Source organism: Mugil cephalus, chromosome 15 (assembly GCF_022458985.1).
Source record: "Mugil cephalus isolate CIBA_MC_2020 chromosome 15, CIBA_Mcephalus_1.1, whole genome shotgun sequence".
NCBI classification, from domain to species: Eukaryota; Metazoa; Chordata; class Actinopteri; order Mugiliformes; family Mugilidae; genus Mugil; species Mugil cephalus.
The window spans coordinates 2639231-2665124 of NC_061784.1; the positions used below are offsets into that span (position 1 = coordinate 2639231).

The 25894-nt window shown below is 38.8% G+C and overlaps 4 protein-coding genes across 6 annotated transcripts; 2 read left to right on the plus strand and 2 right to left on the minus strand.

Annotated features, from left to right (window-relative positions):
* Window positions 1-1633: 1633 nt before the first annotated feature.
* mrps31 (mitochondrial ribosomal protein S31) lies at window positions 1634-4916 on the minus strand. The gene is made up of 7 exons (XM_047607873.1): window positions 4737-4916; window positions 3637-4101; window positions 3245-3397; window positions 3003-3149; window positions 2846-2922; window positions 2425-2565; window positions 1634-2332 (listed from the first exon to the last, which is right to left on the minus strand). Exons 1-7 carry the CDS (start codon window positions 4847-4849, stop codon window positions 2100-2102), a joined length of 1329 nt encoding a protein of 442 aa, XP_047463829.1. The 5' UTR covers window positions 4850-4916; the 3' UTR covers window positions 1634-2099.
* Window positions 4917-5170: 254 nt separating this feature from the next.
* taf6 (TAF6 RNA polymerase II, TATA box binding protein (TBP)-associated factor) lies at window positions 5171-11739 on the plus strand. The gene is made up of 15 exons (XM_047607905.1): window positions 5171-5377; window positions 6608-6765; window positions 6899-6985; window positions 7089-7242; window positions 7347-7403; window positions 7515-7634; window positions 7739-7860; window positions 8071-8148; window positions 8254-8355; window positions 8435-8617; window positions 9390-9464; window positions 9539-9664; window positions 9789-9962; window positions 10128-10319; window positions 11165-11739. Exons 2-15 carry the CDS (start codon window positions 6610-6612, stop codon window positions 11453-11455), a joined length of 1917 nt encoding a protein of 638 aa, XP_047463861.1. The 5' UTR covers window positions 5171-5377; window positions 6608-6609; the 3' UTR covers window positions 11456-11739.
* A 720-nt stretch (window positions 11740-12459) lies between these two features.
* Window positions 12460-17775, plus strand: sat2b (spermidine/spermine N1-acetyltransferase family member 2b). Of its 2 annotated transcripts, none has more exons than XM_047607968.1 (6): window positions 12460-12629; window positions 12780-12831; window positions 15864-15947; window positions 16639-16740; window positions 16846-16886; window positions 17067-17775. In XM_047607968.1, exons 1-6 carry the CDS (start codon window positions 12567-12569, stop codon window positions 17244-17246), a joined length of 522 nt encoding a protein of 173 aa, XP_047463924.1. In that variant the 5' UTR covers window positions 12460-12566; the 3' UTR covers window positions 17247-17775. The 2 variants fall into 2 exon arrangements, with proteins under 2 accessions (XP_047463924.1, XP_047463925.1); XM_047607969.1 differs by lacking the exon at window positions 12460-12629 and adding an exon at window positions 14700-14815 and having other exon boundaries at window positions 12797-12831.
* A 491-nt stretch (window positions 17776-18266) lies between these two features.
* Window positions 18267-23085, minus strand: LOC125021772 (claudin-15-like). Of its 2 annotated transcripts, none has more exons than XM_047607965.1 (5): window positions 22709-23085; window positions 19941-20105; window positions 19396-19477; window positions 19170-19280; window positions 18267-19082 (listed from the first exon to the last, which is right to left on the minus strand). In XM_047607965.1, exons 1-5 carry the CDS (start codon window positions 22935-22937, stop codon window positions 18983-18985), a joined length of 687 nt encoding a protein of 228 aa, XP_047463921.1. In that variant the 5' UTR covers window positions 22938-23085; the 3' UTR covers window positions 18267-18982. The 2 variants fall into 2 exon arrangements, with proteins under 2 accessions (XP_047463921.1, XP_047463923.1); XM_047607967.1 differs by lacking the exon at window positions 22709-23085 and adding an exon at window positions 21102-21502.
* Between the last annotated feature and the right edge of the window lie 2809 nt (window positions 23086-25894).

Genomic DNA, 25894 nt, shown 5'->3' on the forward strand with positions numbered 1-25894 from the left:
AGTACGGAGCGCTGCTGCCTTCAAGACCCACCCACAGGCTCTGAATTCTGAGATTCAAAACATGACGGTGCATTCAAGTACTTTCTGTTTGGGGGGAAATAAACCGCACCGCACTTTATTTGGGATCACATGGAGATTATTTGACTTGATTAGTTGCATGATTAATGAAAAGTCATTAATAAGAACATATGTAAAGACTAGGTTGAACTTCATGACGTATTTTACTTATTAGAATCTCAAAATGTTCTGCAGTGATTCATGGTGCTACCACCAAGACATTGTGCAGGGAAATATTGGATATAGCTTCAGAAATACATAAGGGAACACTCGCTATTTTTTTGTTTGTCCGTTACTGTTTTTCTCTCTGTCGTGTTTTGGTCATATGTTTTTGTTATAATCAAACACATTTTGCCTGTAGACGGCGGGGTCTTGACGGTCCCTAAATCCACCATACAAGCAAAGGAAACTCTAAGACTGCCCCTAGCGGTAAGAGAGATGCTGCAATTGACCAACTTTTCTTTCTGAACAGCCTCGTTGGTTTTCATATTAAAATCTAGTAAAATTCTCTCTATTTTTAGAATAGAATAATTTCCCCACAAGTGGTATTATTTTCATTGTTTTACGGCAATTATTTCTGAATTTGATATCCAAAACCTTTCCTTTATTTTGTTGAAATAGCTTAAATCAAATTGGGAAATCGAAAGAAGTCTTAAATATACTGTTTGTGGAATATACACCAATGGTGCATAACATTATGACCATTGACAGGAGAAGTAAACAAAACACAAACAAACAAACAAAACATTGACCAACTGACCATCTTGGTCAATGACACTCCTTGATGGCAGTAGCCATCCCCAGGAGGATGCAGTCCGACACAAACACACAGTTTAGGAACAACGGAAAAAATTAATGTGTAGAACAGCACAAGGTGTTGACCTGGCTGTGGGATGATCCACTGAGGTCCCTCCCCTTAACCCATAGGACCCTAAAGTCCCCACTAACAGTGTTAGTGTTACCTCAGAAGGCCCATGCCCATTCTGTGATGAGTCACAACTGTTTTGAGGCACAAGGAAGACCTACACAATACAAGGAGGGTAGTCATAATGTTATGCCTGATCAGTATGGACTATATTGAGATTTTGGTGTGGAGCCAACAATCAATAGTGCCACCTAGTGGTTTATATTCGTAGGCTGATGACTTTCCACATCAACACACTTAAAATACTGGCTATACATGGCCCACACAAATAGAAGCGAAGAACTGCTGCCAACATCTTATCATGCCAATCACTGTTTGAGGAAAAGTGAACAAAATGTGGAAATGAGGCACTTTCAAACATCAACTTGTCACTTTCCATATTCCCAGACAATAGATGGGACGTGGGTGTTTTTAGACCAGGAGGAATCTGTGTGGCACATTGTTAAGAGGTTGTTTAACTTTAAAAGAACTTCCCCTGCGAGGGGCACAGGGTTCAAGGTCTAATCTCGCTCTGAAACCTGATCGGACGTTCTCAGTGCTCTGTGCAGAATCTACTTTATTTTTCACAGTCTGTCTGGGAAAACACCATTAATCACGACTGCAGGTGTTTGTGTGACCTCTGACATGTAAAGAATACCAAACATTTTCATGTGAAGGTCTTTGACAATCCATCCAATTTAATAGTCCTGCATGAGCAGCATTCTGCAACATCACATAAACTTACTGCATTGATATGAGTGTAGAGATGACTTTTATTTTTGGAAGAAAAAAAAAAAAACTCAGGATCTCAGGCTCTGATAAGCCAAGTGTGTTTTAAAGCAACTGTCACCACACCAGTGATACTATTTCAAATGATCAGATGGAATAGCTTGTACATAAATAGGTCAAACTTGTGTGTACAGAAACATCCAACTTGCTTCCTGGACAGTCTTCATGTACTTTGTGACACACCAGCGTTGAAGTGGCAGTATGGTCTGATCACTATGTTTGCTCTAATGGGTCTCCTGGTAGAGTTTAAATCAGATGTCTCCTCACTTAAACTTTATGTGTAAGGATGATTGCAGCTGCAAAGCCCCACTGAGAAAAAGAGTGTCTTGTTTTTATAGTTGTCTTAAGTTTAGCTGGAAACATTAGCCTCCTTGAGAACTTTTTCTTTTTCTTGGAAGTAGTCTCTGAACCAGAAAATGTGCTCCTTCTTCTGCTGCACGGTCAGGTAGGGGTTTTTGGACAGACCGATCACCACCAGCTCCATGAAGTGACGAACTGGTCCCTGACGAGGAAAGCCCTCCTCCAAGTGTTTCTCTAAGAAGATATGCTCATGGAAGGAGACACTGGCTTCTTCCTCGAGACCTAGCACAGAGTAAGAACACGCCGTCACTGAGTCTGTCACAAAAAACTTTCTTTCCCCTCTGATGGATTCAAATACAGCTTGCGACACTCACCATCTTCATTGTTGATTGGATACTGCCACAGCTTCCCCTCTTTGGTCAATTGAATCAGTTCCTCAAACCCATTGCGAGGTATCCGATTGGTTGACTGAGACAACTGATTCGCAAAGTCCACGTCCCACAGAGTTGGCTTTGCTGCAAATATGACAGAGTTATGAGCAGACAATCCCATGACAACATCCCATGACAATATAACTTACTTCTCAGTGTAACAGTTTTTACATCACACCAAGCTGTAGGAGGTGTGGCCTATTTGAAAAGGGATGCAAAGCGGAAGGACTAAAGCTACACATTTGATATAAAAATATTTCTGGGAACCAACAATAATCTAGATTACACCAGGAACTATCCACTCTAAGATAAACACAGACACTGACAGTATGCTTTATGCAGACAAATCCAAATTCATTATTACCAACTGCTGAATCAACTCCATCGTTATCAGCAGTGGAGGAGAAAATATTGAGTCTTTTCCCTTTGAACAAGCCCCTCCTAAAAAACAAAAAAACAAACACTAAATACACAATCTATCTGAAAAATTACAAGAGTAAAGACGTGATGAAAATATTTACCTTTTCTGAACGCCAGCCAGCTCACTAGTGATCCCTCTGTCTTTTGTGTATCCTCGCCCGTCCTCATCAAATTGGATCTGATCGGTCGGCCAAACATTCACTCGGTTGGATTTCTTTCTTCCTACTTTCATGTCAGTGATAATTTCTCTGACAGAGCATTGATGGATAATGATAATTACAAATGAGGCTTTTTTAAAAATTATTTTCTAAATACAGAAGCATACTAAGTGTAAACAACCTACCCAATGTCGCTGACACGACCCTGCTTCTGAGCCTCGGTGATGGCCTTGCGTTGTCTCAGCTGCCTGAGGAGCTCCGACTCTGCTCGGCTGCTGTCAGGAAGCGTGGAGGCAGCGGCAGATGCAGCTGCAACTAAATTGGGATCCAGTGTCTCACTAAATAAACACAATGCAGAGGAGCTGGTATCAGTCAATGGAATTAAGAGCTTCAGATTTTATTTCCAACATTAGAGTGAAAACAGCAACAGATGACACAATCAACAGTGAACAGGATCTGTTTGTGTGATCATCATGTTGGGGCAAACGTTTTCACTTTTCTTCAAGAGAAAAGGAAGAAACCTGAACTTTAATAAGGTTTCGCAGCCTCACTAATTAAGTTACCACAGTTCTCTCACCTCTGTTGTGAAGCATCGACTGAAGCCTTCTGAAACATACTGATGGTGCTCTCCATAGCTGCTGGCTTTGACTTATATTGTGTAGGTGACTCAGAACTTTGCATAGCCTTCATGCTTTTGAGCTTCCTCTTATTGGTAACTTCCACTTTCATAGCTCCAAGAAGATTCAAAAGATTCTGCTTCCCATTCTTAGCTTCATCAGCCTTGACCTGTGTTGGCTTTGCCACAACCTGTTCGATTCTAACATCCATCTCCGGCTGCGTGGTACATCCATCATTAGCCTTTAACGCCACCGGATCCTCGTTTTGTGCCACCATCTTTGTTTGGGTAGATTCTGACAGAGCAGCGTCTTCATTTCCACCCCCATCTGCTTTCTCACCTTGATTAGAGGCAGGGACATTGTCTTTCTTTTCACACAGCCTAATTGAACTTGTGCTGAGCTTTACTCCTCCTCCATTAGCAACCCTGTGTTGAGAGGACAACAGGGACACTCATCATAAGGAGCCGAATTACCCAAAAAATTAAATGAACATTGTAGAAGCAGGCAAACATGTCTTATAATCACATTACACAGCAGGGGCACTGTAAAATTCAATTTAACATTATGCAAAAGTTTTTAAACTGCATCGTTCACAACTAAACCTCCTTTCTCAGTAAAATAAAAAGCATATTGGATCCATCTCTCTATGAGCTTGTGCATATTGGAGGAAGAGACCACTGAGACTTTTGAATTACTGACAAATGAACTGCACAGTAAAATACCAGTCTCTTTTTATGTTTAATAGTTGCAACATCGTATACAAATCACCATAGAAACGGTGGCTGGAAGAAATGTCAATCAAAACGTCTTGGCCAATCAGAGCCACGAACCAGTGGGTTAAGCAAGCTAATATCAAGCAGTTTTCTTCCCCTAAAGTTAGAGTTCCCGTAAGGTAAAGTTGGGCTCATTTCGATGGTACACGACTGTGTACTCTTATGATATTTTCTTCAATAAAATTACTGTTACAAACCGCCCCAGAAACAAGCTGACGGCCACAGGTTTGCCTGCGTTTCACTGTGTTCCGTTCAATACCAGCTGACAGATAACAGTCTCCACTAACCTGAATACTGGAGCTGCCGCCTTGTCACATTTCGCTGTTAATACCCCCGACTCGGACAAGATGACTGAGGAATTTCTAGCAGCGCACCCAGTTCGGAATAAAAACCTATACATGGCTGTTTCTTGAAATGTCCTTCCACGTTCGTGACATTAGCCTGCGTTGCTCCAAGATAACGTTGCCCCCGTAAACTCGAGCCTAACAATAGTTCCGGCCTATGGATGCATCCTTGTGTACAGGGTTGGAAGGTTTTCTTTTAGGGAAATTTACTTTTAATATGATTATACAGCAGAACAATGTAATTAAGTAAATATTCCTAGTTTTTCTAGACCAACTGTTTTCCTTAACGTATTTATATTGTGTTCACTTTTTAAAATACACAAAAGGCGGTTTCTGTCATGTCCTTATTATAGTCTCGCGATATCACAACAGGAGGAACGTGACTCAAAATGGCGATAGGACATAGGCGCTAATTCACCGAGCTCCCAGCTGCAGTCCGTCAATTAGTTAGTTGTTTACAGTGAGAGATGGATATTCATAAAGGAGACATAGCTTTGCGAAACCAGTATTGTTGTAAATATTGATTGTTTTTATTAGTGTAAGTTTCTACTTAAACTCAGAAAGTAGACGGCAACTTCACACAGGTAAAAACGTCAACGGAAGCTACGTTATTAGCATTTAAGCTAACACACATCACATTTAGCTGAAGTATAAGTTAAGATTAAACACTTACACCGTCGGCGAGAGGCTCACAATGACTATAGTTTTTCTTTTTGTAATGAAGTTGTTGCATTTGAGTGAATATGCATTTGGTGTGGCGTGTGTGTTACGTGTGGCCAGTTGGTTGTTGTTCCGTCAGTGTCTTTAACCCGCTCTCTGTGGAGCGGACTGTTTGTTTACACACACGAAGTGCTGTTTAAAACTGTTAGTCATTCAGTCTCTGAGATCGGCAGCATTCAGAAACACTGAAACTTGATGTAAATTAATTTTGACGCAGAGAACCGAAACAATTTGTGACCGTTTTGATCTAGCGTTAAATAAGTATTAATGTAATTGTCTACGTTCCTTCACAATTAACTGTGTCCTTTAATGGAAATGTCTACCCTCGATTTATTTAAGGAAGACCTTGTTAGCTTTGCACATCTAGTCATTTCTGGTCATTTCTAAACTTCGCTAACTTCCGTCCGCTCTTGACAAGTTGCATACGTTAAGTTCCGGCACAAATATTTCTTTGAAAACTAGACCCAGAGACGTAAATAACACACTGGTCCCGACCTGCTTTGTCTTTCTTGTTTTCTGTTTGCATTTATGTTTCCATATACTTGAATAACTGACAGATTGTTGTTACCCCAAGGCTTTGTGGTGAGAATATTGCGTTTAGCTGACTTGTGCTTTTAGATTCCTAGCAAATGTAATATTTGTCACCAAGAAGGATCATAGAGAGCTCAGAAACTTCTTTGGTGTGTTCAGTTTCTGTAAGTCCTTCCATAATTCCTCTGTGAATCACATTTACAGAATCTCAGCAATAGAAATCCTGTAGATCCTTCTGTGATGTGACTGATCTCTTTCAGTGGTATTCCCTCCATCCTTGCACTCCATATTTTTTATGATGCAGGGAGACACATTCTTTATCTTTGTTAGGTGTTTCCAACAGAATTAGAAGTAGATGCATGAAACAACACATAACGTAACTATTTCATGTCTATGAAATTGTGACTTTTGACCTGTTGAATATCTGTTTCTGTACATTATGCAGAACAGAAAATATTATACCAAAAAAAGCATCATGTAGGTGTCTGGTGAATTTGTCTGTGTATATTGTATATATTTGTCTGAGTAATATTCTTACAGATGTGTGTGTTTTTTTGAGACAGCCATGGCTGAGGAACGTCGGCAGAAGCAGTGTTCAGTCAGCCTGCCCACAGAGTCAATGAAGGCCATGGCAGAGTCTGTGGGAGTGGGGCAGTTACAAGAGGAAAGCTGTGTAGCTCTAAGTGAAGAAGTCAGCTACAGAATAAAAGAAATTGCACAGGTAAAACATGGATGATTGAAGCAGATCATTTGTTGTGGTGTTTGTGACTGTAAATTTCTCTAAAACATTTCATTTCCAATGTGGATTACATTTATGATTTTTGGTGTCCTATCTTTTTTTTTCTTTTACATAGGATGCTCTGAAATTCATGCATCATGGGAAGAGACGTAAATTAACCACCAGTGACATAGATAATGCTCTGAAATTAAAAAATGTGGAGGTATGGGAAAACAAGACTTTTTTTGTTGCCTTATTAAATAACTTTATTCATGTTATTTGGAAAGTAAAAGTCCTGAACTGGATGTGAATTATTTCTCTTTCAGCCCCTGTATGGGTTCCAGTCACAAGAGTTTATCCCTTTTCGCTTTGCGAGTGGTGGTGGAAGAGAGCTTCATTTCTATGAGGAAAAGGAAGTCGACCTCAGTGATATTATTAACACACCACTCCCCAGAGTACCGCTAGATGTGTCTCTCAAAGGTACCCAGAGAATCAATACCTCATGCTGATGCCATCCCATTGTAATTCACTGTATTATCTTGTTTTGGTAACCTTATACATGATTCATGTTTGTGTGTCCATAGCTCACTGGTTAAGTATTGAAGGGGTGCAGCCGTCTATTCCAGAAAATCCACCACCAGGTTAGTAGTTCAATTAGGTCTCTTCTCTTAATACATAACATACACATACATACATACATACATACATACAAATCCAACTAAGATTTTAATTTCATTTTATTTACTTTTCAGCACCAAAAGAGCAGCAAAAGGCAGAATCCACAGAACCCCTCAAAGTTGTCAAACCTGGTCAGGAGGAGGATGGTTCTATTCGAGGCAAGGGTCAGAGTGCAACAACTCCAGATGGCAAAGGTCAGTATTTTTTGTTATATTTACCTTTTTGGTCCATTCCCTCCCTTTCTAATCCTATGTTATATTTGTGTACTTCATCTCATGTTTGTGTCCATCTCTGCCAGGAAAAGAAAAGGGTCTAATTAGGTTGAAACCACGCAGCACCCATGAGCTGTCTGTAGAACAGCAACTATACTACAAGGAGATCACAGAAGCGTGCGTTGGCTCCTGTGAAGCTAAGAGAGCAGTAAGTTCTACTTGTCTTTCTGTATATGGTTTATTTTGTATATGGTTGCGGAGTAACATAATGCATGGGTTTTCATGTACAAGAGTTGCTGTAATGAAATGGCATCATGTCAGTGCAGTTGTAATATACTGCTAAACTATCAAAAACTTATTTTGACCCTGCTTTCCACATGACTTCGGTTCCAGAAATGTTTCATTTTGTTTCACACAGGAGGCTTTGCAGAGTATTGCTACTGATCCAGGACTGTACCAGATGCTTCCAAGATTCAGCACATTCATTTCTGAGGGGGTAAGCATGGTCCAACTTCTCTAATGTTGTAAAAAATGACTCGCATCACATTGTATACTCAAGAATACTTGTGCTGAAAATGTTGACTTTGTGTTCTCCTCAAAGGTTCGTGTGAATGTGGTGCAAAACAATTTGGCTCTACTGATTTATCTAATGCGGATGGTCAAAGCTCTGATGGACAATCCCACCCTTTACTTGGAGAAATACGTATGTAACGAAAACTAATAGACTGTTAAATGTTCCAATGCAATCAGTACTATTCTAATTGTTCTGTTTGTATGTGTAGTTGCATGAGCTCATCCCAGCTGTGGTCACCTGTATAGTAAGTAAGCAGCTCTGCTTACGCCCAGACGTTGACAACCACTGGGCTTTACGAGACTTTGCTGCACGCCTTATGGCTCAGAGTTGTAAAACCTTCAGTACTACAACCAACAACATCCAGTCCCGTATCACCAAGACTTTTACTAAGGTGAGTTTTTGTGTATTTTGTTGCCATTTTGTTGTTTGTAAACACATTGTTTTAGTTAAGATATGTCACAGGAAAAACACATGCACACTATCCACGTTTGAACATTATTTGAAACTGGATGTGACCTTGGAAGACTTGTTATATCCCCAAAGAGCAGTTGTCATGTTCAGTCTGTCCTGGAGCTCATCAGACTAGTCTCCTCCACTAAGTAACTTGACATTTTTTAGTTACATATCAAAGATGTCCAGTTAGAGAAAATTTCACCAGGCACAGGTCTTTAACATTACAATACCTCACTTAAGATTTGGTTCCTTGTCATATGTAAAGAATTACTGTAATGATTAATATTCTCAATATATATTTCAATATAATATTTCAATAAAATAAGGTTGGCGGTTAAAACAAATAAAAACAAGATGTAACAACATTTGAGAACTGTGGGTTGTTAAATAAAGGGCTTCTTAGAAGAGAAATTAATTAAAAATTGTAACATGAGTTTCCTGTTTCTTCTGTTTGGCAGCATTGTAGTGTTGGTTTAAAGTGTACGCAACATGTCTGAAACTCATGCGCTTCTTAACCACTATCATTTAGATTAGAAAAGTACAATTTGTTAAAATACGGTCTAGAAAGTAAAATTTGAAAATGTTATAATGCCCTTATCCCCAAAATGGAACAATGAGTATTAATGGATACCTTATATATTTCTGAATACAACTTTGGCCCTGCTGATTTCAGCGTCCTCACTTAACCATAACGCGCTGTGTTTTTTCAGAGTTGGTTGGATGACAAAACACAGTGGACGACACGATACGGCTGCATCGCGGGTCTTGCTGAACTGGGACCGGATGTGAGTGGGATTTGGTTTAGTTTTTTCTTTTTTTTGTTGACTTGGTTCCAACATCCTGTTTTCATTTTCTGTAGGTGATTAAGACGTTGATCCTTCCTCGGCTTACTGTAGAGGGTGCTCGCATCAAAGCAGTGACGGAAGGACCCGTGGTCTCCAATATTGATAAGATAGGAGCTGACCATGTTCAGAGCCTCTTACTGGTAATAAATGCAGTTCTATGATTATCATGCATGTTAATGTCGATTAAAAAAAGCCAAAGCAAACCCAAAGGCAGTGTGGCAGTTGTTTTATTTGTAGTAACATTTTATTTTTGTCTTTTCAAAGAAACATTGTGCCAGTGTTATTGCCAAGATACGACCTCAGCCTGACATTGTGGAGCAGTATCGGACAGATTATGGTTACCTTGGACCCATGCTCTGCTCCCATGTGATGAAGGCAAGGACTCAAGCAGCACTGCAAGCTCAGCAAGTCAACAGAACCACATTAACAATCACGCAGGTACAGCTGTTACATGATAAGATATGCTTTATTGGTTATACAGACTCATGTGAGAAAATTATGGCGCATTAAGCTACAGTGATAGACATCACGCGTACAGTTCAGATGTTTGCACAATGGCTACCATGCTGCTGTTCACTAATGAATTATTACAACTTCTTGCAGCCTCGTCCCACGCTCTCAGTTTCACAAAGTGGGTTAAGTGGGTCGACAGGGCCTCGCACTCCCAGTATCATTAAGGTTCCGAGCTCCCTCACACTGATGTCCCCCCGGCCTGGTACCCCATCACAGCCATCTCCACCCGCAACAAAGTATATTGTTATGGCAACCAGCGCGGGAGCGGCCTCAACTCAGCAGGTACTTTGATATTTTTGCATCCAGTACAGGAAATCTGCGCATAATGCCTTCATGGATTTATACTGATGCGGAAATAGAATGAAAATGTGAAATATTTTGTCATGTATATATACATGGCTAAGATTGTGATCAGAAGTAATTACAAGAATACAGAGGAATTTCCACAGTTCCAGAACAATTATTTATTAAATACATAGATAAAATTTACTGGCTGTAAAGCCTACTTCAGACATTTTGCAACTGTGCCCAGGAGCAGTTAGATGACATCTGTGTCTATACTGTTTTTGTCAGCTCTGGCAAGTCATCATTGCTCGCTGACATAAATGACATGACTCACAATCAGTAGCTGACGACAGTTTTTCGCAAAATAAAAATGATATTTCTGAAATGTCCATAATGTACAATTGTGCTTTGCACATGTTTCCATGGAAAGGTGTTTTGCTAATAAACTTTTGTAAAGTCTTGTTTTACAATATTCCATAATTCTCCTAAATTCTTGTCACGCAAGACTTCACTCTGAGGAAATGGACTTCAAATGAAATGGTCACTTCATCACCCCCTAGGTCATCTCCGATGACTGGGAAATGTGATGAAAGTGTTTCCAATGCACATTTGCAATACACTTTTATATCAGTACGCCCGAAAACCACCTCATGAGAACGTAAAAATGTATAAGGGATATTTGACGTTTTTTCGAAATGTAGACGTTTCCATTACCAGTCTTTTATTGTGACAGTTCATTTCTATTGGTAATGAAAACACAGCAAGATAATGTGGTTTTCTGACAGCTTTCTCTGTAACCTCCACAATGCCTCAAATTATCTGTAAATTTGTCTTCCTGCTAGGTAATCACTCTCAGCTCCTCCCAGTCCGCTTCACCAGTAACTAGCACCGTTCCCAGCGCTACCTCCACCTTGCAGCCATTGGTGAAGCTGGAGTCTGGCAGTGGGCCTGGACTGACGGCTTCACGACCTCTACAGAAGTACATAGTTGTATCTCTGCCCTCATCTGCCTCTTCTTCTTTGGAGTCTAAGGGCTCTGTGCTTCCCACCTCAATTTCCTCAACTCCACTAGATGCAGGCATGAAGTTGGAGCGGTCCGAGTCTCCAGGAGTGACCACAAACTCGCCAAATTGAGACTCATAAAGGTAGTGGAGATTCTTATCATGTTGGAGCAGCTGGACACACATGGGGGTTTGTTTGGGCTGAACTTAAAGGGGTAAACGCTGAAGTGGTATGAAGGGGAATATCTGAACTCTTGACTGATAAAGAGCAAACGTGACATTGTAAATATGTTAATGCCCAAGGAAAACCGACCAATCTGTGAGATCTTCAATGTTTCAGCTTACATTCTAATTGATTTCATGTGTTTTTGTTTTCTTTTTTACCCTAAAATAAATCAGATTTTGTATGAAATCCTGCATCTGGATGTGTGTTGTTGTTTTTTAAGATTTCTAATATAATTTAAAAGAAAAGTATTACTTATGAATACTTGTTGTGTTAAGCTAGAGCAACTCTCACTATATATAAAGTACAACCAACATTGAGTGTAGAAAGCCTCCACTTTCACGTGATGAACCCAAAGTCAGTCTTTCACTGTCAATCTCAAACTATTTTTTGAAAGTCAAATATCCAATAGCTCACAAAAACATCTTTAACTCAAGAAAGGACTTGAGCATTAATATGTGGGATTTTGCTGGTGGAGACTTAAGTTTTAATTGCTTTCAATACTAGGCCTTTAATATGCACCTTTGACACTTGTCAAAATACACGCAGTGAAATAAAGTTCTGACTTCATCTGAAAGATGGTGGAAGAGAGGCATGAAGAAGCATCTAAAAGATATACTAGAAGAACATATTTAAATTTTAGTGAAATAAATCAATTACAAAATATAAGCTTCAAAGCAAAAGATAAATAAATAAAATTATAATAAAAAACACGTATAAAAGCAATACACTATAAAATATACTCATCTTTTTTTTTAATTGTAGCTCTTCGTTACTTGCACTTGGGGCTATACATGAGTTTTTTTCGTAAGTAATAAACGCCTGTATTCGTTTAAGTAGAGAAATTAAACATGCTTTTTAAAAACGCGTTTTATTCCGAAAGGATTATTAGTACGTCCCAAACACTTCCTGTGTACAGAACGCGGTAGAGATCTCTCACTGTGGCAGACACCTCAGACTCACACTGAGTGAGGACTTGGCTGTGGAAACAAAGTAAAACGCTGTTGTTGCTGCTGTAGACATGAATTTCAAAATACGCGCTGCAACGAAAGAAGACTGCAAAGACATATCGAGAATGATTATGGTGAGTCAGTCCCAGAGCTAGCTAGCGCCTCTTACAAGTGCTTCAAGTTCCTGAACGTGATACTCAGTTGCTTACTGTCTTTACTCACTAATTATCACATTCCCTGCAGTGTGTGTGCACATTCAAAGATATGCAATTAACCTTTTTCAGGAGTTGGCGGTTTATGAAAAAATGCCCGACCAAGTGAAGATATCCCATGAAGGTAATACAACAATGAAGCCATAAATGAGCGATGTAAAAAGCCTTTAAATAGCCCCTTTACATCGACCTTTACCACGGACATTTCACGGACTTGCCATAGGGGAAAAGGCGCAGGTGTAATCAATAACACGAACAGTTCCATTTAGCGTCCCAGTTGTTCCCTAAGTACCTACCATCCACTCCTTTCTAAATGGAACCCAGCCATTATTGAATTATGACATGCCAAAATGTCTGCCATCTAAACTATTGTAAATGAAAAGATTTATGTGGGAAATATCAGTGAAAAGAACACTGTTACAGAGCACAACCATGGCAGGCCATACTATGTAAAGTATAATATGTAGTATAATGTGCTCTGAGGTTAAATCTCACACTGTAGAGCAGGTCATTGTAGCCAAACCTGGGTAAATATAAACTGAGTGTGGTAATCAGTAACTTTAATTAACTGTTGGAGTTCAGATCTATCCAGCAATCTCAGTCGATTAGGACCAGATCTGATGTTGTTGTATGGATGTTTAGCATCTATGCCAGTTCTTCATGCTATTTTCTTGCAATTGAAGATTTTCTTAAAGTTAAATTCCTGTTTCACTCAATACTCTATATGGACTGTGTTGTTGGTTCGGTTCAGCAGGGATTGCACACTATACGAATGTGATGTTTACAATTCATACAGTACATTTAAAGTAGAGGTTGGATTGGCCAAGCTCTTCTTGTTAAGAAAGCCACACACTGCGAGCACAAATACTGCACAGTAAGAATTTCTGCTGACTGAAGATGACACAAATGAACAGCTGGTGGCAGTGCAGACAAGCGGATATCAGTGCCCCAGGGAGAGAGACTGAAAGCTGATGCAGATTTAAAAAATTCAGGGTGGGGCTTTATATTTCAAGACGTACAAAATGCATTATACATTCTGCAATATTGATCCTGCCGATAAATCAGATCCACCGATCAGCGACAGTATTAAAACATTCATTATATGTTCATTATAGGCACTTTTAGCCATAGGTGGGTGCACTAGCAGTGACTGGTCTGTGGCTACACTGTCACACATACAATTCAGACCAATTCAATTTTATTTATATAGCGTCAATAACAATGCAAATTGTCTCAAGACGCTTGAGCAGAACCCAGCTCATATGGAGGGACCCATCTGCCTAAGGCCAGCCGGGTAGAAACAGAGAAGATAGAGAGAAGAAGAACAGGAGAAACAAGATAAACAAACTGCTTTCATACATACATACATCTGACTGAAGGAAACACGTAGGGTCTAATAATACAAGCTATAGCTGATGACCTTATGTAACAGTTTGAGAGTATAACAGGAATTATAGCCAGGTTGGAGAATTGTTTATCCAGGTAGGAGTGGACAACTGCAGGAGGCCATGAAGACTGGGGCAGGTTGATGAGACCAAGACAGTAGATGCAGTTTATGGAGCTCCACAGGTCAGATACACAGCACTCCAGGCCAGACACCTTCACAGGAAGATGGAGGGGAGGGGAAGAAGGGAGACACAGCACATAGTAATAGAAAATAAATTATGAGAGATTAGAGGACAGGAGCTTGGTGCGAGAGAGAAGAGTAGAGGACATGTGCTCAGTGCATTGTCTCCTGGTTTTTTTTAAATTTAGGAACCACAAGTAGCCCTGCACTTTGAGATCATAGTGATCTGTTGGGATGATTTGGTACTATGAGGTCCTTAAGATACAGTAGATGGAGCTAGGCCTTTCAGGGCCTTGTATGTAAGGAGGAGGATTCCCGTCAGTGCTCTATCCAGCCTGGAAGACACAAATGTCAGGACTGGTGACAGGACTCAAACGCAGACCAGGAGTTAAAGTGATTTTCAGTGAGTTTATTTGAAAACACAGAAATGAGTCGTGGCGTGAGTTGCTGAAGAGTCTGGGCGAGCACATGGATCGAGCTCCAGGGTTCTCGGTCTGGGCTTGCTGGCAGGCGGATCTGGTTTCAGGCAGAGGGTGTGAAGGTGAGCTGATGCGACGATCCGGCGGGGACTGGAAGGTCGGACTGGTCTTTTATAGGGGAGTTCATTAGGTGAAGAGGAACCGGAGTGCAGGCGAGATGAGTAGCAGGTGTGTCGTCTGGAGTTGCCCAAACCACGCCCACCAGCAGCCCCTAGAGCGAGTGAGACACGGACAGCCAAAACAAAAACACACCAAGCACACAAAAGGAAGCACAAAAGAAAATCCAAAACTACACTCACTCACACACACATAAAAGGTAGCGAGCCCATGGCCGACAGGTCGTGACAACAAATGTATGAATTAGCATTTCCACATCACTCTTAGAGAGGATGTTCCTAATTTTGATGATATTACGAAGGTGAAAGAAAGCAGTCCTGGTCACCTGCTTTATGTGTGAATTGAAGGACATATCCTGGTCAAATATAACACCAAGGTTTTTCACAGTAGTACTGGAGGCAAAGGTAATAATAAACCAGGTGATTAGATAATGAATCATAACAAAGTGTGATTCACCTGATTCATGAACTTTTTCATGAGATGTAATAACTTTCTTTGTTGTGGGCCAGAGTTCTCTCTCCACGTGCATCAACGAGTTTTGCTTGAAATTCCCCACCCACTGACAAGTGCCTTGATAACGAGCTAGTGCTATTCACTTCAGCAGTCATAATGTTATCTCTGGCTGGTGTGTTAATAAAAGGTGTATGATGTATGGTTGGTAATGTATGTAATTTTATCACACTCTGATGCTTGCCTAAATTTGTAGAAATGTCTCAGTTTGTCTGTTTTTATCTTGTTACAGATTCAGAAAACTTTATGTCTCCCCAGGGGTAATTTAAGGCACATGTGAGCACCATGACGTGCAAAAACAACTATTAAAGAAACAAATTACAATTAAATACCAGCTAACCTGTAACTATTTTTACTCTTCACAAGTATGTATGTATTTATATACTGTATCTTGTCACTTGGGTGTTTATGAATGCTATTATTGCCTCTAATAGAAATGTAAAACGTGCATATTTGGGTAAATATCTCCTTGTGTTACCTCAGAGCTGGAGCGTGACGGTTTCTGCCAGAATCCTTTCTTTGAATGCCTCGTTGCAGAAGTACCTGAGGAGCATAAATCTAACGAAGGTAAGGAGCGCATCAAGGCCTTTTCAGTTGTAGGCTTTCATCATTGTCAGGCAGCCTTGATCTAGTCAGCATGTTACACAGATAGTAAATTATATCTCCCTTTGCTGTTTAGATATAGATGGATATGCATGCTCTATAGGAAAAACTTGGCTACTTGAGTGCCACCTCATAAATCATCAGTGACGGGAGTAATTCAACTGTTCCTTCACACAGATAAAATGAAGAGTGAGTGGTACTCTGTGAATAAAGACATATTAGGTCACTTCACCACATTTACACATTCAGCATCAGAGACACAAACTCATTTAAGATGAATTTTACACCTTTTTTGTCATATTTTGTCACATAAGCAATGCATGGGAAAGGTTAGTTATGGATGTATGGCTGTATGACTTGTTAAATTATTTGGCACACATGCTGTCATCTGATCAAATTCTTATTGCTCAGATGACCAATGAAAACTTGGAGTTAACTTATGGGAAAAAAAGTGAGAAAAACTACCAACATGACACATCATCAAAAAAACAGAAGGCTAACTTGTCTGTGTTAAGATACTTATAGTTTAAGGTAGATCATGTATGAGCACAGTCTTTCAGCATTTTCTGTTGTTTATTAATGTTTTTATTCATTTAGTATTATATGAACAGACAATATCTGATGTGATTTGACTTCTTCCTTTTTGTCCATATAGGATTTACAGTTGTTGGATACGCCCTTTACTTTTACACTTACAGCACATGGAAGGGGCGAACATTATATCTGGAGGATCTGTATGTGATGCAAGATTTCAGAGGTAATATATATACTACCATCAAACTACTTGGATGAAAATGTTTTATTATTATTCTGCCTGAAATACATTGTGTTTTTCCAATTGTGTTTTTGATTTTCTTTATAGGAAATGGAATTGGCAAAGGTTTATTGAGCAAAGTAGCTGAGGTAAGAATGTTTTTGCACACTGCTAGTGCATGATTTTCTGTAAGTAATATAAGTATTACTTTCCATAAGTAGTAGGAGTTTGATGTAGTTGTGCAGTTGGTTTAGTAGCTCAGAAGAGGAAAATGTGATTTGCATTCAGCTTTAAGCATTTTTAATAAAAATACTGTACTTCTTGGTTAGGTGGGGAAAAAGAAGCAGTGTGTGCGGCTGCAGTTATCTGTGTTGGACTGGAACACACCCTCACGAGACTTCTACGCTGCCAAAGGAGCCCAGGACCTCACTGTTAGTGAAGGATGGCACTTTATACGATTTGATGGACAAAACCTGGACAATTTAGCACATGAAGCTCCTCAAGATTAAAAGGACTAAATGACTGTATCCCGCTGAAAAATGCTGTTGTTTAAAGTGTGATCATTTTTTTTCTAAATGTGTTTGTTATATTAAATCTAACTTACTTTTAAATGAAACTATGATTTAGTCCAATGTCTTCATCAGGAAATTGAGCACAGTCCTTCCCTGACATGTTTAATCTTTGCTGGATGTTGGTGGAGTAGGCACTGTCCAGATTCCCAATAGCACATACAGTTTGACCAAAGTGAACCCAGTTCTTCCATGTCTTACCAGTAGGTGACATTTCCCACCAACAATCCAGCTAGAGCAAAGGCAGTTGGCGGTGTATTCTTGGAACTGCACTCCATCTTTATGAGTTCCACATAATGTGAGAATGGACCACACCTTTCTCAACTTTATGAAAGGGATATAAAGTAACTGTGCGGAAATCAGGAAATGCTGTGGCTGAATGCTTCACATGCCATATTAATCTCTGTGTCATGACTACAGTCGTTACTATGAGTGAGTTTAATGATTTCATTAAAAGAGTCAAATGAGAGTGTTTTTGTAACTGAATGCTCCTTTATTTGAACATGCCCACTGGTATTTTGTTTTGTTTTTTTTACAATCAAAGCGAAATATTTTGACATCCCTGTTCACCTTGTGTTAAAATAAGCTAATTCTCATAGATTGCTGCATTCTTAGTCACTGAAAATATTCATCCATAAATAAAACAAATACGATTTCACAGGAATATAAAATCACTTGAAGAAAACTATAAAATACAATCATTTAAAAAATACACATGTCAAATAATTAAAATACATAAATGTTATATTAGTTAAAACCCAGTAACCAGTATGTTTTGATTGTATTATTGCTGTGAGAATAAAACCCTCCTAGTGATATGTGACTGACTGATTATGAAGACCTCATGATTACAACGTATCAGCTGTTAATATTTGCAGTTGAAAGAGAAACTGATGGAAGATGTCTGTCAGGGCTTTTGTATTGGAAGATGTCAGATTATTTATCAAGTAGATTTATAAGATTCTGAAATGACTGTCTTTTTTTTTTTTTTTTTGCACAATTAAAGATATCTGCTACAGATGGGGTGCAACTCCTGCCTGAGAAAGGTAAAGGATTGCAACCCTTTACATACCAATACAATGCAAACTTCAATGTGCACAGTTGTCTGATCATTTTATATGTAGACTACAAAATAAAAACTTATAACCATAAGTTATAACCATAGTGTCTCCCCTAAGGTTGGAGGCTCAGAATTTTGGCAAGGCAACCTCATTGCAACTCCTTTCTCTCTATCTATCGCTCATAAAAATATGAAGGTGTAGCATGATTAGGTGCCAATGTTTTGTTTTGATTGCTTCCTCCACTAATATTTGGGAAAAGATATGGTCCCGCTATATCTTGCTGTAAAGTTTTTGTAATCTTTTGTAAACAGTGAGCGATACTGTCACAGTGGAGATAAATTCATGATATCATTTCTATCGGTAAACCCACAACAGACAACAGACCACAAGTACGGTAAATACATGCTACAATAGTCAAGCAGTTTCTATAGAACGTAAACATACAGAGAATATGTCATGGAAAAGTTACACTGTGTAAAGTCATTAAATTGCCCAAATCAAACTATTGTAATGGTTAACATAGGATATTTAAGTATTTGTTTTTTTTTTTTCTTGTAATGCAGAAAGAATCCAGTGAATAGACCCAGCCGGTTTTCCCTCCCACACAGTAGCCTCTCAGACGTATGCGTTTCTTCCGTAGTTGCTTGGCGCAGTCTGAGACGGTGCCACAGTTGACAGGATACGTCCTCTGGAGGGTGGTTGGTATGGATAGGGACTGAAACAGAAAAGATGTTTTTACAGTTAAGACAATATACATCTCTCCTACTGTGCATCAAAATATTCCAGTGTTTCTGCATCTCACATTTTTTCACCATCTTCCTTGATTCTGCAGGCACACGTCAGGCATGAACCTCCGCAGAGGGCAAGCACGGCTGAAGACCATCCAATATACAGGCCCTCTCCAATCTCATACCTGTTATACAGTGACATTTACCTTATATTCTACTATGCATTTTTATCTCAGTATTCAAAATTTGGCCAGTTAGTTCCAACTTATTGTGTTACGGATGTAGATCACATGAACTTACTTTGTCCCTGGAAAAAACTGGTCGAAGAACTCTTGTGTGATGTTGGCTGCGTACCAAGACACAGCGATCATGGTGCAAATCCCTACAAAACACAAAACCTTGGTAATCTTTACAAGTTAAAGATGAAAACTGAGAAAACCAACCTGTTAAAGATAAAATAAATGACTAAACATGCTCCAGACTTTTCAGGGTTAGTTAGCGTTTTAGTGTGACCTGCAGTATTTTTATTTAATTTGTAAAAAAAACAAAACAAAAAAAAAACTTGTTTAATGCAGGCCTTTATGAACAGGCAGGTTTGCTGGATAACCTTTTAAACTGGTGCACCATCTTCTGATAGCTTGTCTTCTGTACTCAAAATGGAGCACCAGACGTGTTTACTTACCCAAGTATAGATAAGAGTTCTGGGTAAAACCTCTTAAATCAAACGTGTTCAATCAAAACACTTATTAGGACTTCTGTCTTGATTTCAAAATGAGTTTTAAACATACTATATAAATATTTTCAATAATGTTCTCACTTTAGGACTCCGACCGCTAAGTCATTACCTTGTAGCAAAAAGAACACTCCTCCAATGGCAGCAACTCTCCCCTTCAAAACATAGTTTTCTCCACCTATTTTAGAGCACTGCATTCCTGCGAGAGTGGCCACCAGCCCGAATGTCCCAAACACAATGGAAGCAATCATCAGCGCTCGGGAGGCCTGAATGTACCCTGTGTACGAACATTAGGAGATACAAGAAATATTTGCTTAGTTTAATGTACTCCATGCCAACACCGTATAAGTAAAACAAATATTTGCAACACCTGAATATGGAACAGGTGCACCCAGTGTTCTACTATCAAATTATCAAATCATTGTTTTCATTTATAATCCATCTAAAACCGTCTATACATCAAGAAGGGTTAGTTTAAAGGTTAGGGGCTGCCATTTTGGTGCCACCATTTTAACAGTTTATAGTCACAAAACATGTTGCTCTCTGACAGAATTTCATTTGTTTCAAATACATACTGGGTATTAGTGTTTCATATCACAACATAAACCGCAAGAGCTAGTGGAGCCTGACTAATGTAACCATTTTGAAACAAAAAAGGCTCAGTATACCACGAGGAACCTTTTTAGTTCCAACCAAACTGACATAGACATGTTAGCCACATGTCTGTTGTCGATACCAGGAAAGTTTTAGGCTTTCTGTACTGATACCTAAACAGGAAGTTCACCAGTGTATGTCTTGTCTGACATAAACTGCACTTCTTAGAAATGAGTTTTTATTATTTTATGAGATCTAATTTCTTGGTTCACTGTGATTATCCTTGCTTATCTTATCTTATCCCAGATTGACTCGAGAAATTACCCCCAGTATAGAAAGATAACCCAAAAAAACATACCATATAAGTGCATCGGGATCAAGTGAATATGAAAATAAATGGTACAAAACAGATCTGCCGTTCCTCCACATTTGGGCATCCTTCAAGATCAGAACATTGTATTGATCATAAGCTTGTCACCACTTTACTAACTGTAGACTAACCAGTATTTACATGCTCCATTACAAATGTATTTATCTCCAGTTTATGTAAGAGTAAAGTATTTTTTGTGTACCATGTCACAGTCTACAGAATGCTGATTACTTGATGGGTAGATAGCATTTAAGTTTGATAATCTAAGTCATTAAAACTAAGAAAACTGTTTCTGTCTAAGCCACATACCATTAAGTGCGAGCAAAGATGGAAAGTCTCGGCAGTTGTAAACCCCTGTAGAATCAGTTGCACAGGACATCCAGAGGTTTTCATAGATCGTGGATGTGGTGATAACATTACCATCCACTGTTGAGACCCTCCAGTATGGATTGAAAAGGGCAATTCCAACCATCAGCCAGCCCAGAAAGCCCAGAAGGAAAGCAACAGCCTCCACTACTGCATTCATATTTCCTTGTTTCTTCTTTCCAACCCGTATAAAGTTATCCAGAGGGGAACACTTACAAACAGTAACTCTAAGCTATCTTCCTTCACAAATGTGTGTATTTGTTGGCTTCACAGTTTTGGTGTGCCACACCAATTCCCAGCAACCCGTAAGCAGAGATGCTTCAGAAAGCAACAAATTAATGATTAATTCCACATAGCCCACTTATGATTTTCCCTATTATTCTCAGTTCTATTGAATCATTTGAGAGTCCAAATGTTTACCTAACTTAAGGGACAACAGAGAGGTGAAGTCCTGCCTTCAAACCTGCTTACCAACGTCTATAGACTTAAAGCTATGTGTCAGTTCAGAGTCTTCAAAGCTATGTCAATAATATTAAAACCGTTATTGATGGGATTCATTTTGGCTCCTCAGTTCAATCTGTGTCCAAGTGATGTTGGGAAAGTTCATGGCACCCGAGGGGTGAGGGGGCATCGCTACATGGTGTGCTTACCAACAGATAAGCCTATTTGCTTGTCTGACAGAGCTGAAAGACTTATCAGGCCTTTAACATTGAGGTGGGTACACATTAAACACCCGAAATGTGGAAACTTAAACCAGAACAATGAACCATCAGGCTGAATTACTCTTAGTCTGTGTAAACTTTATGGACATCTCTAAAGAACAACATCTTTAGTGGATTACATATATATTTAAGAGGAAAAGCAGCCTGAAAATGTCTGAAGCAATGCACTGCAAGAACAACACCTAGAACAGTTTTATGTGCTGATAAATACGATATGCAATTGCCTTGTGTAAAGAAAATGGTGTAATGAATGTCAGTCACACAGTGCTATAAATACAGTAGATACAGAAGACGTAGAACACCCTATAATGTTAATCTGTAGGTCTACAATAATTTGTTTAAAGTTATCAGGTTATGCAACACTGAGATGGTTTACACTTAGACTTGCAATGCTATCCAGCACATTCTATACTTTAAGACATAAACCCTCATCAGAAACTTTACAGAGGTATTGCATTTGCTGTCTTTAGTCTGTTTTGCAGATCACGAAGAAGGATTACATATGCACATGTTTTAAACAAGTTATATGATCTGATTCTGCCTGTGCTGTCCATATCTTAATGGAAATAAAGTATGTCTCAGTCATTTAAAGTTGTTTCTTGATATAAAATCATAGATTAGAAATTGCAGAGTCAGCTGTTGCATGCTGCTGAATCATCAGAGAAGTGTGAGAGCATAATTTATAATGTAGAACATTTTAATGCAAGCATAAGTAATGTAATATAAATGACCATGCTTTTACAGCAAGTCAAAATGAATTTGTTTTCCAGGAACTACTAACCATTTTTTTTTAAAGAGAACAATTAGAGAGTTGCTACTTTTACTTACCTGGGAGAGCAAAAAGTGATGGAAAGTCTCGACAGTTATAGACCCCCGTTGAATCACTGGCACAGGACATCCAGAGGTTCTCATAGACTGTGGAGGTTACAATCACACTCCCATCTTGGGTGGATTCTCTCCAATACTGATCTTTGAGTGATATGAAAATCAGTATCCAGCTTACAAAACCTAGAAAAAGTGCTATAACCTCAGTGATCTCTTTCATTTTGAAAGTCATTTTCTATCAATAATTAGCAAAAGTGAAGTATATTGCCCCTGCCTGGAGCTCTATTCCACACTTCTGAATCTGATATACATTTTAGGAGTGTGAGACCTGACTCAGGATTTTCTCATGCACTCAAACCTGGAGTAATTTGAACATTGATTTGTTGGCTGTAGCTACATTATAAGACGGCTATTCCCGCCCAAAATTGATGACATTTCACATGCCTGGCATTTTACCATAGAGAGTATACAATGATGATTTTTTTTCTCTCTCTCTCTTTTGCCATTCAGTGGAGATAATCTCTAATCTCTCACACAGTTATCACTGCTTTCTAAGAGACCGGAGTTTAAAAGGCTGAAATTCGAGCCTGGTCTTTTAAAGTGCCTTTGCTTTGACACCTTTTGAAGACACTTTAGGAGACAATTCATCCAACTAAATAGGGTTTTATTCACATGCAGTAGCCCCTCATCAACAGACATATGGGCAAAATGTGCTCAAATTTACATGTAGGATGAAATTACACAATCAAGGAAAGATTTGATGATGTGGACGGTAACAAGGAAACATCCTATGTGGTGATGTTCTTTGTATTCTCGGTTTACTCAGTGAGTATAATGTGGGTGCTCACATCATCTTATCCTCCTGTTCCCTTTTGAAGAATTGGTAGCTTGTGAGTTTACGGAGGTTATTTCAAGTCCCATATACAAATAGTGATGGGGGAAAGACTGTTAAAAGGCAGGGCGAACACTGCCGGCTGGGTAACAATGTTTGGGTGATTTATTGAAGGCAGAAAGTGTCTCTTTTTTCATTCCTGGTTAAGCATTAACAACTCTGCAGCAGGACAAAAGATGACTTAAGTCCTTGCTCTTTGTAAATACATTTGTCTTACTTAAGTGTATAGATTTAACAGTGTTCTCTGATGAAATGCTTTGTTGACATATTACAGTGCTAACACCTGAAAGAAGCCGGGTAAAGGAACACACGCCCTTATAATTCATCAGTGTCCCTATACATATAGAGGAAATGTAAGGAAATGTGCATAATGCAAGATTTCGAAGTACACAGATGCACACAGTGTGGTTTTCTTTTGTATTCAGTGTCCTCAATGCCACGACATACATTTCTCCAACAGCCTATGAACAGTATTCTTTGCTTATGCAACGACTTATAATTTACAGTCTGTATCTTATCGAATTTATATTCTGTTTGGTCGGCCAGCAGTCAGAAGCACAGTTCAAAGTACTGTCATAAACTTACAGTACTGAAGAGGCATTTAGTCTGGTGTCTGTTAATATTTTATTTCCTTGCCCTTCCTTCAGTCAGCTGAACTATTTATTCATGTCCGCTTTGACCTCACCACTTAAAGGGAGAGTTCACTTTGAAAAAGTAGGCTTTTGGTTTATAACCTCTGATGCGTGCTGTGACTAGACGTCACCCTGGCTCTGAATGGTAGACACATCAACACCTCGATCAAGATCACATTTAATTATGATTAACACTATAATCTTTCAGACATTTCCTGTAGCTGAATGAGTGCTATTATTGTAATTATTTTAATTTAATTTAATTTATCATATATTTTTTATATTGATATGGTGTTCGTTAATTAAAATAAAGAACAACCTCTTGTGCAACTGTCCAACTGCTAAATTTAGAGTGTGATTCATGTGTATGTTTAGCAAGAGCTGTTTATACAATGTGACACACTGTGTACTGTGTGTGTAATAGTTTCGGTGATCCTACCTATGTGTCCTACTTGGAAACCCTTGATTTGGATGGAGGTCCATTAAGTTGTGGCTTTGTTGGTGTTATGTAGTTTTGTATGATGGTCTGCCAAGGTGGTGCAGACGGAAATAAAATAAGATAATACTTTATTGATCCAGATTGGGGAAACCAGAAAGAAATTAAAAAGGACAAAGACAACAGACAACAAAAACACTACACAAAAACAAATATGATTCAACAATTAGTCACTCAAATGTTGTACAGACATTAATGCTACCTAGAGAATGACTAGACGTTTCCGATAGAGCCAACATAAAATGTATGTATTTTTTTTGTTTTTTTTTTGTGTGTGTGTGTGATTCTTAATGCCTTAATGCCAATGATGCCTTCTCCTTTAGTGATAATAACCAAATATTGGCATGATAAATGTAATTAGTGATTTTTGGTTTACATTTATCAACATGCCAGCATGTGGACATGATGTTAACATTTATTTACAGCGCTCCACAAAATTTCCAGCACTGCTGTGTCTCCTACGGAACAACACTGATGAGGGATTAGATACAATTCCACTTTAACTTTCACAGAACTGCTCTCAGTCGGATTTGAAATGTGCGGTGGATTGATATTCACCTTTGCCTCAACGCAAATCAACTGACATAAATAAGTATGAAGAGTTTATCCAAGTTAGACAGAATTTGCTGGACTAAAATAGGCATTAGTCAAAACGATCCCATAGGACTGGTATCATTGGTTTCTTTAATGTTTCATTTACCGTCTGATGCCATCGAATGGTTGTATCTACCCTAGTGGCACATACGAGCTTTTTTCTTTTCTGTGCATATATCACTAGACATATGCTAGTTGCATGTTTGTGTTCTGTAAACTTATGATCAGAGTAACTTTTTTTGTAAAATATTGTTCATAATCATCTGATCACATTCCACAGTTTATAATATTAATAGGATTATGCTTATGTGGCTGTCAAAGTCACACTTGTCTAATTTATTATGATTTAAAGAAAATTTCATGTTCATACAGCACTGATCAAATGAAATGCATGAAAAAAAACGTGCATAGTAACAAAAGCCTGTTTGAACAACAAAAAGAAAGATGGGGGAATTAAGGCTGCTCCATGAAAAACTATTTCTGTCTTATTATCAGACGGTTAATTATTGATGAAAACAATTACACAGACAAATGTAGTTGAGATCAGGAAACATGTTAAACTCAACTCTTTCCAA

Excerpts from the sequence above, each read along its gene's own strand:
- taf6 (XM_047607905.1), top strand. The coding sequence starts at position 6,610 with ATGGCTGAGGAACGTCGGCAGAAGCAGTGTTCAGTCAGCCTGCCCACA. Across the intron at positions 6,986-7,088 it reads TGAAATTAAAAAATGTGGAG|CCCCTGTATGGGTTCCAGTC; the intron begins GTATGGGAAAAC and ends TTTCTCTTTCAG. Across the intron at positions 7,861-8,070 it reads CCTGTGAAGCTAAGAGAGCA|GAGGCTTTGCAGAGTATTGC; the intron begins GTAAGTTCTACT and ends TGTTTCACACAG.
- sat2b (XM_047607968.1), top strand. The coding sequence starts at position 12,567 with ATGAATTTCAAAATACGCGCTGCAACGAAAGAAGACTGCAAAGACATA. Across the intron at positions 15,948-16,638 it reads GGAGCATAAATCTAACGAAG|GATTTACAGTTGTTGGATAC; the intron begins GTAAGGAGCGCA and ends TTGTCCATATAG. Across the intron at positions 16,887-17,066 it reads TATTGAGCAAAGTAGCTGAG|GTGGGGAAAAAGAAGCAGTG; the intron begins GTAAGAATGTTT and ends CTTCTTGGTTAG.
- LOC125021772 (XM_047607965.1), bottom strand. The coding sequence starts at position 22,937 with ATGACTTTCAAAATGAAAGAGATCACTGAGGTTATAGCACTTTTTCTA. Across the intron at positions 20,106-22,708 it reads ATCACTTTTTGCTCTCCCAG|GGTACATTCAGGCCTCCCGA; the intron begins GTAAGTAAAAGT and ends GTTCGTACACAG. Across the intron at positions 19,478-19,940 it reads AGTGTTCTTTTTGCTACAAG|GGATTTGCACCATGATCGCT; the intron begins GTAATGACTTAG and ends TGTGTTTTGTAG.
- mrps31 (XM_047607873.1), bottom strand. The coding sequence starts at position 4,849 with ATGTATAGGTTTTTATTCCGAACTGGGTGCGCTGCTAGAAATTCCTCA. Across the intron at positions 3,150-3,244 it reads GGTCGTGTCAGCGACATTGG|AGAAATTATCACTGACATGA; the intron begins GTAGGTTGTTTA and ends ATGCTCTGTCAG. Across the intron at positions 2,333-2,424 it reads TCCAATCAACAATGAAGATG|GTCTCGAGGAAGAAGCCAGT; the intron begins GTGAGTGTCGCA and ends ACTCTGTGCTAG.